The following is a 12321-nucleotide window of genomic DNA, read 5'->3' on the forward strand; positions in this document are numbered from 1 at the left end:
GTGCTCCAGTCCTCATGCTGGGCCCTACAGCTTCCCTCAGGCCTCCTGTTTGGAGGTCATCATGGACACACCAACTCGTGGTCCTTTGGCGCTGGCCACACGGTCATTGCCTCAAAGAGCAAAACAGAAGGAACGGGCACCTCGTCCCCCCAAGGCCATGTCCAGAAAGCCCAGAAAGCAAATGCTGGAGCCAGCAGCCCAGGCACAAAGCAGCCAGTGCTGACCCACAGCTCAAGGTGGCTTTTCTTTATCTTTTTCTTTATTTATTGGGGAATTGGGGGAAGGGCAACAGACAAGTTGCTGTTGTTTTGTTCTTCAGTCTAGCTGTGGAGGACGTTGCTTCACTGGCCCAAGTTGGCACCATCATTGCGCTCTTCCCGGGTGAGGCACATCAGTTGCCGGCTTCTGGACGGCCGCTCACAGCAGCTGCTGGCAGCTCACGCTGGCTGCTGGCTACATACGGTAGCCCCTGGCAACCCATTGCAGCAAGGGCTGCAGCTTATGCCGTCTCAGATGACTCATAGCAGCCCAGCTCCAGGTTGAGCTGTTGTTCAGCATCTTAGCTGTAGAGGGCATGTCACTGGCCCTCATATGTGGGATCCGAACCGGGGTCCTCTGGCGTCCCAGGCCAGCTCTTAACCAATGTGCCACTCGGCTGGCCTTCAAGGTGACTTTTCAATTCACAGCTTTTGCAAGAAAAATGACATCACCCAACACGAGCCTTCCGGAAAACCAGGGCCGGGAGGTCCCGGCAGCTAAAGAGCCAGCTCCAATCTGCCCTGCAGTCCACCAGGAGCAGAGCTGATCCCCCCACAGCCTGACCGTGGCAGTCACAGCTTGTTAAAGGACAGAGGAAACTGAGTGAAGAGCCCCGGGGGCTCTTCAGACTTCCAGACCTCCCACTGGAAGGAGCATCTTGTCCACAGGGGTAGGCGTGGGGGAAGGAAATCACAGGAGCCAAAATGCAAACAAGCGCAGGGCCAGCGCCAGGGACAACGCCCAGCCCAGGACCAGCACCTGGGGACAACACCCATGCATCCATACAATTCTGCATGTATACATAAACGAGATCTTTATTTGGTTCTAAAACCACAGCCTTTCTTCCTTTCCATTCTGTGGCTTACACTGTGCCTCTGCCACCGGTGCACGCAGCAGCACACGTGCCCTCCAAGAAAACCCATGCACACGGCGTGCCATCCTTCCCGACATACTCTCAGCATCTGCAGTAACTGCACAAGCCCAGCTGTGTGCAGCCTGGGCACACACAGCAAGCTGACCGCTGGCTTACTGCCACTCACACCACCTTGCCTCCCGCGGTCAGCAGGACCTCCCTGGCGGGCAGCCTCCGCCTGGCCTGTGCAGCCCAGAGGCACACTTGGACACTCGCTGCCTGAGCGATGCTTGGTGTCCATCTGTAATGCAGTGAGGATTTGCATGCAGCTACTCTCTCTTGAGGGCGTTCCCATGGCCCCACCTTCCTGCCACCACAGGCAGGGCTGCACCTGCGTCACTGCGTGTGCGTCAGGTATGCACGCTTCTTCTGCGGGATGTTTACTTCTGCCAAGTGCTCTCCATGCCGTCCTTCTGGGCATTTCTAACAACAGGAGCACATTTTCCTTTGATGGGTTTTGCTTTTGGTGTCAAATCTATGAACTCTGTCTAACTCCAGGTTACTAAGACTCTCCTATGTTTTTATCTAAAGGTTTTATTGTTAATATTTTATTTTTAGACCCATGACCGATTTTGTGTTAAATTTTGCATAAGTTTTAGATTGATTCTTTTTTTTTTTTTGCATAGGAATGTCCAGTTGCTGCAAACTCTTTGTCTTTTCTCTCTCGACTGCCTCTGCACTTCTGTCAAACACCCATCAGCAGTATTTGTGTGGGTCCCTTCTGTGCTCTCTATTCTGTCTGTCCCGTTGGTCTGCTCGGATACATCCCCCTTCACCAAAACCCCGCTGCCTTGATTACTGCAGCTCGAGGGTAAGTTTGTAAATTGGGTAATGTGATTCTCACAACTTTATTCTTCTTTTCCAAAATTGTTTAAGCTATTCCAGTTTTGCCAACTTTGCATATAAATTTTAGAATCAGCTTGTCTACAAAAAGTCCTGCTGGGATTTTGATTGGAATTATAATTAATCTATAGATCAATTTAATGAGAACTGATATCTTTACTATGTTGAGTCAATCCATGAACATGGTCTATCTCTCCATTTATTTAAGCCTTTACATTTTCTTTCTTCGTAACTTGTAGTTTTTATGTACAGATCCGGTGCACATTTTCTGTGGATCTATACCTAAGTACCTAATCTTTCTGAGCTATTGTAAATGGTATTTTAAACATTTCTTGTTTTCAATTATGATTTTTCTGTCACAATCTTGCATCCTGAGATATTGCCAAATTTACAAATTAGTCCTACAAGTTTTCTTATAAATTCCTTGGGGTTTTCTACACAGATAATCATAACATCTGTGAATAAAGATAGTTTTATTTCTTCCTTTCTGGCCTATGTACTTTTCTTTTTCACTGGAGTAGCAAGGATTTCCCATATAATGCTGAGTAAGAGTGGGAAGAGCAGACTTCTTTGTCTTATTCCTAATTTCAGGGGAAAAAAACATCGTCTTCTGCCATTATGTGTGACGTAAGCTGTAGGTTTTTGTAAATACCCCTTATTTGGTTGAGGAAGTTCCTGTTTTACTGAGAGTTTTTATTATGAACGGGTGTTGGATTCTGTCAAGTCTTTTTCTGCATCAATTGATATGATGTGTGCTTTTCCCTTTTTAGATCATTAACACAATGGATTATAATGGCTCATTTTCAACTAATGAGCCAACCTTGCATTCCCAGGATAAACCCTACTTAGTTGTGGTGCATTATTCTTTTTAATATACTACAGAGTTTGATAATTATATTTTGTTGAGGATTTTTGCATTTGGTTCATGAGGAATATTGGCCTGTGATTTTCTTTAGTTTTTTTGTACACTCTTAGGTGTGGGGATCAAGGTAATACTGTCCCCATAGTATGACTTGGACATGTTCCCTCCTGTTCTATTTTTCTGGAACAGACTGAATAGAACTGGTGTTACCTCATTAAATGCTTGACAGAGCTTGTCATTGACACCATCTGGGACTGGAGATTTTTTAGTAGGTGTAACTATAAATTCAATTTTTAAAATGGTTATAGGATTGTGATGTGATTTGTAATCACTACATATTTTGGTTTTCCTCCACAATTGGCTCACAGCTCCCCAAACACTTGGAATTTCCTAAGGGATAAGAGCAATGGGGGCATCTTTTGTTACAATACTTGGTCTTTGCCATCAGTTCTTAAAATCGTTTCAGAGCAGAGAAGGTGAAATGGGTGTCTCGTTGTTCGTAACAAGCCCCTTTCAACCACACCTGAGCTTACAATAATGAGGGCACTTTTGGAAATCTCCTAAGAAGGGGGACTGGTTGCCAGGGAAACCAACCGTGATTAGAGGGTTGCAGCCTCCCTAATAAAACCAAAAGGAGGGGCTCAGAGAGTTTCCAGGTTGGAGAACTAGAAAGAAAGCATCCATGCATCAGGCCCCAGGGCCCAAACTCCACGGGGACTAAAACTCCTTTGTTGGGGACCCTTCCAGACCTTGGCCTGTGTATCTCTTCACCTGGCTGTTCATTCGTAGACTTTAAAATCCTTTTTAATAAACCGGAAATCCAGTACGTAAAGTGGCTTCCTGAGTTTCGTGAGCCACACTAGCCAATTAATCGAATCTGAGGAGGGGGTTGTGGGAACCTCTGATGATTCATAGCCAGTTGGTCAGACGCGGAGGTGACAACCTGGATTGGCATCTGAGGTGGGGGCAGTCTTGTGGGACTGAGCCTTTAACGGTGGGACCTGGTGCTGTCTCCAGGTCGATAGTGTCAGAACTGAGCCACATTTGTGGGACATCGGGTCAGTGTCTGCGGAAAATTGGAGAATTGCTTGGTGTTGTTGGAAAAAAACCCACATATTGTAAGTACCATTCCAGCTATCTATTTCATCTTGAGTGAGTTTTGCAAGTTTGTGGTTTTTGAAGAATTGGTCCATTTCACCTAAGTTGTCAGTTTATGTGTGTTTGGTTATTTATAGTATTCCCTTCTTATCCTTTTCACGTCTTCATGGTCTGCAGTGATATCCTCTCTTTCCTAAGATTGGTAAATCATGTCTTCTTTCTTTTATTCTTGTCTGTCTTGTTAGAGACTTAGCAATATATTGATATTTTCAAAGAACCAGCTTTTGGTTTGATTTTTCTCTGTTGTTTTTAATTTTGTTGATATCTGTTCTTATCTTCATTATTTCCTTCACTTTACTTACTTTGGGTTTATTTTTTGGTCTTGATTGTCTAGTTTCTTAGGTGGATGCTTAATTAATTTGGGACCTATCTTATTTGTAATGTAAGCATTTAGTGCTATATATTTCCGTACTGCCTTATCTGCTTCTCATGAATTTTGACATTTTAGTTCAAAATATTTTCTAATTTCCCAAGACTTCCTCTTTGTATATGTATATGTGTATGTGTATATGACTTATAAGCTATTTAGAATTGAACTGGTTAATTTTTAAGTTTTTGGAGAATTTCATGTTATCTTTTTGTTAGGAGTTTGTAGCTTAATACCATTATGTCATATACCATATGTGATTTCAATTCTTTTAAATTGGCTAGAGTTTGATTTATGACATAAGCTATGATGTATCTTGTTGAATGTTTCATGTGCACTTGAAAATAGTGTGTGTGGGGCGGCTGGATAGCTCAGTAGAGAACTCTGAACAACAGGGTTGCAGGTTCGATTCCCACATGGGCCAGTGAGTTCAGCCCTCTACAGCTAAGGTTGTGATCAAGAGCTCGACCTGGAGCTGGGCTGCCGTGGGCTGCGACCGACTGCCTTGAACGGGTCGAGTTCGATGCTCACAACACCAACATGGGCCAGTGAGCTGCGTCCTCCACAGTGAGACTAAGAACAGCGGCTTGACTCAAAGGTGGGGGGAAGGCATGGGGAAGAAAAAATAAAATGTGTGTTCGACTCCGTTGAGTTATACGTGTGTGTGTGTGTGTGTGTACATATGTGTACATGTACATGTGTATATGGATAGATGCGTGCTGGCGAGCCCTGCCGCAGGACACAGCCACCACACTGGGAGTCCAGCTTTCATACCTGAAAGAAGAAAAGCCACACATTCCACCTTACAGCTTCGCAGCTGCGAGAGCGGGCTGTTCCATTTCATTTCCGGGTTACACCTCTTTTACGAGCATCTGTTTGTGGGTGTCTATTTTCCCCAAATTATGAGAATATAATAGATTCCATAAATTTAAAAATAAACAAGCATTTCATACATGTATATATGTGTGTGTGCACGCACACACACCAGGAAAAAATTTATAAACACATCTTCACCTTGGTTTTTTTTCATTTAATATTTCTTAATTATTCCATATCAGTTTATGAAATTTTTTTGTTTGTTTGTTTGTTTTTGTTTTTTGTTTGTTTGTTTGTTTGTTTTTTAGCTGAGCCATCCTGCTACCTATTGGTAGCTTAGCGGCTGCTCAGCTCGGGCTGGCATCGAACCGCTGTTGCTCAGAGCTCAAACTCTTGAGCGAGCTCTTAACCAACTGAGCCACTTGGCCGGCCCTTCCATATCAGTTTATATAAAGCTGTTTTGTTCTTTTTAGCAGATGTATAGAATTTCTGTTTAGAAGTACAATAACATGAATTAGTTTTTTAAGCACATGAATATCAATCTATGAGGATATTATATTTGTATTTAGTGTCTCTCTCATTCTACCTTGTTTCCACAGTGAAAAAGCAGAAAGGGAGAGGCAGATAATGTGTGACATAAACAGTTAACCTCGACGCATCGACCTTAGGTGATGCTAAATCGAGCAATGGGAAGTCGTTGAGTCATCTGGTTGGCCTTTCCACTGCAAAATGCAAGTTCCTGACTTCAGACAGCATCCCCACCCATATTAACCCATGCCAGTTCACTGGGTCCCTAGCATCTTTTAAAAAAATTATTTATGTATTTTTAAAGTTACAAGTAATAAATTAATAGTGTCATCATTAAATATTTAAACAATTAGAGTAAAACAGAAACACTTCAAAGGTGGCCTCCACATCTGGATTCTTTCCACCCTCCAGGCGGGCCTCTGAGGATGGTCGTTCAGGCCTGCTGTGCTGACTCTTCTCTGTACATGTATGCAACAGTTAGTATGAACCACGTGTCTATGTACACACACGCAGTTTTCCCATCCCAGTAAGACACACATCCTGTCCTGGGACATGGCTTCGTCATCGTCCATGGAGGAAGCAGAGCTGCCCTGCTGTTTTCATCGGCACACAGTGCTCCATGTCACACAATTACCTGAACTTCACTTGCTGAGTTAGGCTTCCAGCTGGTGGCTCTCGGCTCCACCTGTGCCGGCCGCTGAACTCCAGGGTGGGAAGCCCACAACTACACTCCCGGACACTCGCTTCTGGCCAGGCCCACCCATGGGGCGCACTAGGAGTTACAAGTGGGGGGAAAGGAGGAGCCATGCTTTCTGCTTCTGGCAGTGCTCCCTGCTGGGGGACAGTGCCTGCAGGGGACAGCATGGCCCTGGCCTGGGTGGGAGTCCTGCTCCCCGGCCTTCCTTCAGAACGGCAGTGGCTGTGGGCTCCTGGGTGCTGGGCGCCCCTCAGCTTGGGTAGTGCCACCTCCTGCGTCTCTCTCCTCCAGCCCTTCCAGCCTTTTAATGACCAAGTTCCCCACTAGATTACTCTCTGCTTGTCACATCTGAGGGCGTCCGTCCTCAGGAGTGGACACTGGCACACAGTGGCCATTCTCCTTCTTCTGGATATTGACGTTGTTTCCAATTCTTTTCTGATACAAGCAATGAGGTAATGAACATCCTTCTGTGTACTTCCTCGGGACAGACACCCAAAACCAGAATTGCTAATAAAAACACACAGGTGTCCTAAATTTTGATAGATACTGCAAGGTGTCCTCCAGTGAGCTAGTATAAATTTGTATTCCTATCTTCACTGGATGCTAATACCAAGTTCCCTAAACTCTCACCAACCATAAACAATGAGTCTTTAAAATTTTAACTGATGAACCAAAGGCAATGTATTCTTGTTGCTTGAATGTGCATTTTCTGAGGACCAGTAGAACTGAGGGCCTTGCAAAGTCTCTTGGCCAGTTATATTTCTCTCGTGTGCACCAGGACTTCATATTCATTGTCTAGCTCAGGGGTTGGCAAACTTTTGAGATGGAAGAGCCGCCAGGGGGCAGCAAACTGCGACTCGTGAACTGTCACTCTGAAGTAAAATAGAAAATGAAAATAAAACTATCATAGTTTCATTTTTAAAACTTGTAAAGGATATTATTCACATAATGGTGGTTATGTGAAAATATATTTATGGCTCTCGAATAATTTTTAAATTGTTGTGAGGGACAGGATTGGCTCTTCCAGGGGTCAGCAAACTTTTGAGACGGAACGTACCAAATGTGGCTCGCGAGCTGCAGTTTGCCAACCCCTGGTCTAGCTCATATGGTGCTGCCTTATATGGAGTTACAATTAGCATATTCTGGATACCTGTGATTTGCTGTCATATATGTTGCAAATACTTTTATCTGACTTGCCATGGGTTTTCACTTTTTTATTTGGCTGTATTACAGTTTAACTTTTTAAATTTCATCAACTCTGTCCTCTTGTCCTCTATTGCTTCAGGTTTTAAGTTTTGCTTAAGTCAACCTTCCCAGCGCCAACGTATACCAAGCAGTAGTTTGTGTTTTCTTCTAATTCTTTTGTATTGCTTCCTTACTTCTGTGTATGGCATCAAGCATATTCCCCAAATGAACTTGCCCCAAAGCTGTTCAACTGTTGTACTCCTGATCCAGCCCCCCCCCCCACACACACACACACTCACTGGGCTGCCTCCTTCATTGTGATCCAAATCCCTGACACACTGAGGCCTACCAGCTCGCATTCTGAGACTGGCTCCATTGCCGTAGTGGTGCTGTGCGCTTGTGCTGTGGTAGCTCCATCACCGCAGCGGAGCTGTGTGCATGTGCCATGGTAGCCCTGTTTTTAATGAGGCATTGCCAAGTCTCCTTTGTTGCCTCTCTTTTTCAAACATTACTTGGCTTTGACAGTTTATTTTCCAGGTGAACTTCAGAATCAGTCTGTCAAGGTCATTGTAAAACTCTAGATGATAAAGTAATAATAATAAACAATAAAAATAAAACTCTAGATGGGATTTTGCTTTGGGTTGCACTAGATTAACAGGATCCTTTGAGAAGAATTGATATTTTTACAGTACTGATTAATGTCATTCAGGTACAGGGCACATTTTATATTTATTTTTCTGGGAAGTTAAATATACTCTCCTTCATATAACCTATATACTTATTAGGTCAGGTTCTAGGTAAGTGAATGAGCGTCACTGCTATTGTGATTAAAATCTGTTTTCTTCCTGCATTTCTAATTGGTTACTGGGTGCATAAGACACTTTGATTTTCATCCATCCATCCTGTATCCAGGCTCCTTACTCAATTCTCTTACTAGTTCTAAGTCAATTCTCTTGGACGTTCTTCATAGGTACTCATTTCATTTGCAATATCATGGGCAAATCATGGTAGTTGGACCTTTCTTAAGAGATGGATTTTGTTTCTTTATTTTCATGCTTTACATCGCTAGAGTCTTCAGCACAATGTTGAACAGTGGCACCAGGCCCAGCAAGTTCCAGGCTGCAGGAGGAACGTTCCCAGTGCCTTCCCATTCGTTGCAGTTCCCACCTGCAACCAAAGCACTGCAGGGCCTGCCACGCTCACGCAGAGGCTGTCTAGTCTCTCCTGATACACGACCTCCACGTCACACACAACACGGCTGGTCGCATCCTCATCACACATGGCTTCCTTCTTAGTTTCCATGACCCCACCACCGTGGTGGCCTGAAGCTTATCTAAGCTAGGGGGGCTCTAAGAAAAAGAGTTCAAAATTATGAATACAAAATTAGGTAAAAAAATGAGTATTTTTTTGTGATTAGAAAATAATCACAATTTACACATCTAAAAAGCTGATTAATACCATAAACAACAAATATTGTTATTTTTCTATACTTTGCAATTTTTATCCTATAAATCCAGAAAAATAACATTTGTATTGTCTGAACTACCTCTATGATGTGTTTCTGCTTCACTATCTACTGCAAACTCTCTGAGCATTTCTTCAGATTACAATTTCTTATTGATCACGTCCTGTACCTTTTAAAATCACTGTAAATTTGGGAAATGCTCTATCAAATTTATTCCACGTACAAGCTTACACTTTCTTGAGAAGCGTCCAGTCTTAAAAGTTCCTAAAGGATCTCTGAACTAGCACATTATCCAGGTCCTCGTGGGGTGTGCGATGAGCTCACTCGTCATTGCCATCCAATATGAAGTGTCAAATCTGGGAGAAACACACATCTCTTCCCAACATGCTCACTTCCGTCTCCCGTCTCCACTAACGAATTATCCAACAATTCCAGATCCTCTTCATCACTTCTTTTTGACAATTGTCTCTTCCTCTTAATGAACGGTGTGATCTGAAAATTTTTCTATTATATTTTGTGCCTTGATGTCTCAATAATTTCTATTGATATCAGTGGTCATCTCTAGTGCTTTTGTTTCATATTTCGTTATCTAAAATTTCCCTCAGTCATTTAAGAAACAAATTTAAAGGTGGCAAAAGACAGTCTGTCCAAAGCAGGAAGGAATAATTTATTTATATTGAAATATTGCAAAAAATATGTCCAAATGTAGTTAAGATGACACATTCCTAACTCAGGTTTTCCACATCTGGGTGCCAGGAGATGCCCAGATACCCTGTGCTCCTGGCCAGAGAGGAAGCATAACAGGAGAGCAAAGAGGCTGACTGAGTTAAAATGCTTTAACTTGACAAGTTTTATAACATATGATGATGGAACCTTTTGTTAGGTCGCTCCTGGTGCCCTGCGGGGGGCACTGTACAAGTGAGGGGTGCCGAGCCCCACTGGCTTCATGCTGAATTGGCACCCCCCCCCACCCCCCCGGCCTCCCTGGGCCACTGGCAGCTGGCCTTGACCACCCAGTTGACAGTGACTGCTGGGACCTATCCAGGGGTCAGCTCTGGGTCTTCTCCCCACAGCACTAAGCACCCACACCAGGTGGCGAAGGCCACCACTCAGTCATCTCAAAGCCCAGTTGTTAAACCCCTGGGTGTCTCATAGGCATCCCCAAATTAGCATGTCTAAAACAGTTCCGACCCACCCCAAGGTGGTCCTTTCTCAGTCCTCCCCTCTCGTAAACAGCTCCACTACATCCTCAGCTACTGAGGCTGACACCCTGGTGTCCCTTCCTCTCACCCTGACAGCCAATCCATCACCACCTTCAGTCACTGTTCCTTCAGAATACTGACTTCTGGTTCTCTCTCCCCTGGATATCCTGATGGGCTCCTCCTCACCCTTGTCCCTGCTCTCTCACAACTGAGCCCAGGCTCTGCCTTAGTGGCCACAGGGCCGTCTATACAACTCACAGGCTGGCCTGCCCCACCGCTGCCCTCGCTGGACCCTCAGGAGTTCCCAGAAGACACGCGGGCTCTGTGAGACCCCCTAACTGACCTTCATTGCAGCCACACTGCACCCTGCAACTGGAGTGATCTGTGTGCTCAACACCCAGGCAAGTGGTGGCTCAGAGCAGATTTGATTTTAGTCAGAAAAGTCAATCAATGGGATGTTCCTTACACATTGGTGTAATGACACTGGCGTGTTACCAGCTCCAGTAAGGCTCATGTCCTGAACAGAAAATTAATTCCCCTTTCTGGTCTCCTCCCCAAGAGCCTGGGGCTTGGTCTGTTCTGAGTCGCTAACTCCATGTTAGTAACTCTCACAGGCAAAGGCACCGTGGGTCATACCTGTTTTTCAGAAATACCTATGCTGAGCTTCCCAAGGGCTTGGAGTATAAACCCAACTACAGGCTGCACTTCGTACTCTTGAAACAAGGGAGGGTCCCATTTCCTGCGATGGTGGAATTGAGGGTTCAGGTCACTCTTGGCTGAGAACTAAAGAGCCGGGCACCATATTAGGACAAAACCCCACAGGCTTATTGAAATTGCTACCAAGGCAGTGAGGAAACATGAGGCTAAGACCCAGAAGCGGGCTCAGCCCGAGGTGCATCACAAGAAGCATTTGCTGACTCAGAAGACAGCAGCTGTGAGGCGGAGAAGCTGATCAGAACTGTCTACAGTCCCAGGGCTGTAAGAGAAGAGTGGATTTCAAGGCCTTTGAGAGGAGGATGGGCCCCCGTAAATTCCCCAGGCTGTGGGCTGGATCCTGGAAGAGCTACACCCCACAGCAAATGTGAGCAGGAAAGAGACCAGCCCTAGGAGGAACTGAAGCTGGACTTGCAGCGATCCCAACGCTTGTCAGGATTAAGATGATGTGACGACTGCTAGTACGCTTGACCCAGCAGTCTGCTGTGGAAGACGAGAACATCATCCAGTGCTTCACCCAATCATCAAGCTTTCTAGGATTTCTTAAACATAAAATGTGCAACACTCAACAAAGAGTCATCAGGCATGTCAGGAAATAAGAAGTGATGAAAAAGAACAGGTAATAGACCCAGCAGAGGTGCAGATAATGGAGTTATCCAACAAGGACTTTAAAATAACTCTACTTAATGTACTCAAGGAGCCAAAAGATGAGATTAACAAATTTAGGGAGGGGGAGACCTGGAAACAAAAACGAACAAATAAATGAAAATTCTAAAACAGAAAAATTAAATTTAAGGACTCAATGGATGGGTTTGATAGCAGGTTAGATAGAGATAAAGGAGAATTAGTGAACTAGAAGGCAGGTCAAAAGAAATTAGAATGAAATAGAATAAAAAAGATATAAAATCTAGTAAAGAGCATAAAGAGACACAGTGAAAAGGTCAAACATTTTTAATTGCAGTTCTAGATGAAGAGCAGAAAGACAATGGGACTCCAAAATAGCTGAACAAAGACGAGCTAAGAATTTCCCAAAACTGGAAAAAGGTATCTACAGGCTCTAGGAGCACCGTGAGCATCGAGAAGGATAAATGCAAGGAAAGGCACAGCCAGGTGCAGGACAGCAGTGCCCCCTACTCAAGGCCTGCTGTGGGCTCCTGAAGTCACAGATAGTACTGAACCTATATACCAGCGGTTCTCAACCTGTGGGTCGTGACCCCTTTGGGGGTCGAACGACCCTTTCACAGGGGTCGCCTAAGACCATCGGAAAACAAAAAGATACTTACATTACGATTCATAACAGTAGCAAAATTACA

General features: G+C 44.5%; 2 protein-coding genes across 3 annotated transcripts in view; one reads left to right on the plus strand and one right to left on the minus strand.

The window, feature by feature from the left end:
* LRRC56 (leucine rich repeat containing 56) overlaps positions 1 to 12321 on the minus strand; it is a 45679-nt gene that overhangs the window by 31466 nt on the left and 1892 nt on the right. The gene's annotated exons all lie outside the window — the stretch shown is intronic.
* Positions 600 to 7314, plus strand: LOC109375638 (uncharacterized). 2 transcript variants are annotated; one of them, XM_019631096.1, is made up of 3 exons: positions 600 to 1669; positions 1798 to 1982; positions 3894 to 5335. In XM_019631096.1, the coding sequence occupies exons 1-3, from the start codon at positions 1033 to 1035 to the stop codon at positions 3996 to 3998; spliced, it is 927 nt and encodes a 308-aa protein (XP_019486641.1). In that variant the 5' UTR covers positions 600 to 1032; the 3' UTR covers positions 3999 to 5335. The 2 variants fall into 2 exon arrangements, 1 of the variants encoding a protein (XP_019486641.1); XR_002122604.1 differs by lacking the exon at positions 3894 to 5335 and adding an exon at positions 5817 to 7314 and having other exon boundaries at positions 600 to 1982.

This window comes from Hipposideros armiger, unplaced genomic scaffold (genome assembly GCF_001890085.2).
Source record: "Hipposideros armiger isolate ML-2016 unplaced genomic scaffold, ASM189008v1 scaffold_983, whole genome shotgun sequence".
In the NCBI taxonomy this organism is placed as follows: domain Eukaryota; kingdom Metazoa; phylum Chordata; class Mammalia; order Chiroptera; family Hipposideridae; genus Hipposideros; species Hipposideros armiger.

Coding starts and splice junctions, on each gene's coding strand:
- LOC109375638 (XM_019631096.1), top strand. CDS start 1,033: ATGCATCCATACAATTCTGCATGTATACATAAACGAGATCTTTATTTG. Junction 1,670..1,797: donor TGAACTCTGTCTAACTCCAG/GTTACTAAGACT, acceptor TTTTTTGCATAG/GAATGTCCAGTTGCTGCAAA. Junction 1,983..3,893: donor TTGATTACTGCAGCTCGAGG/GTAAGTTTGTAA, acceptor TGCTGTCTCCAG/GTCGATAGTGTCAGAACTGA.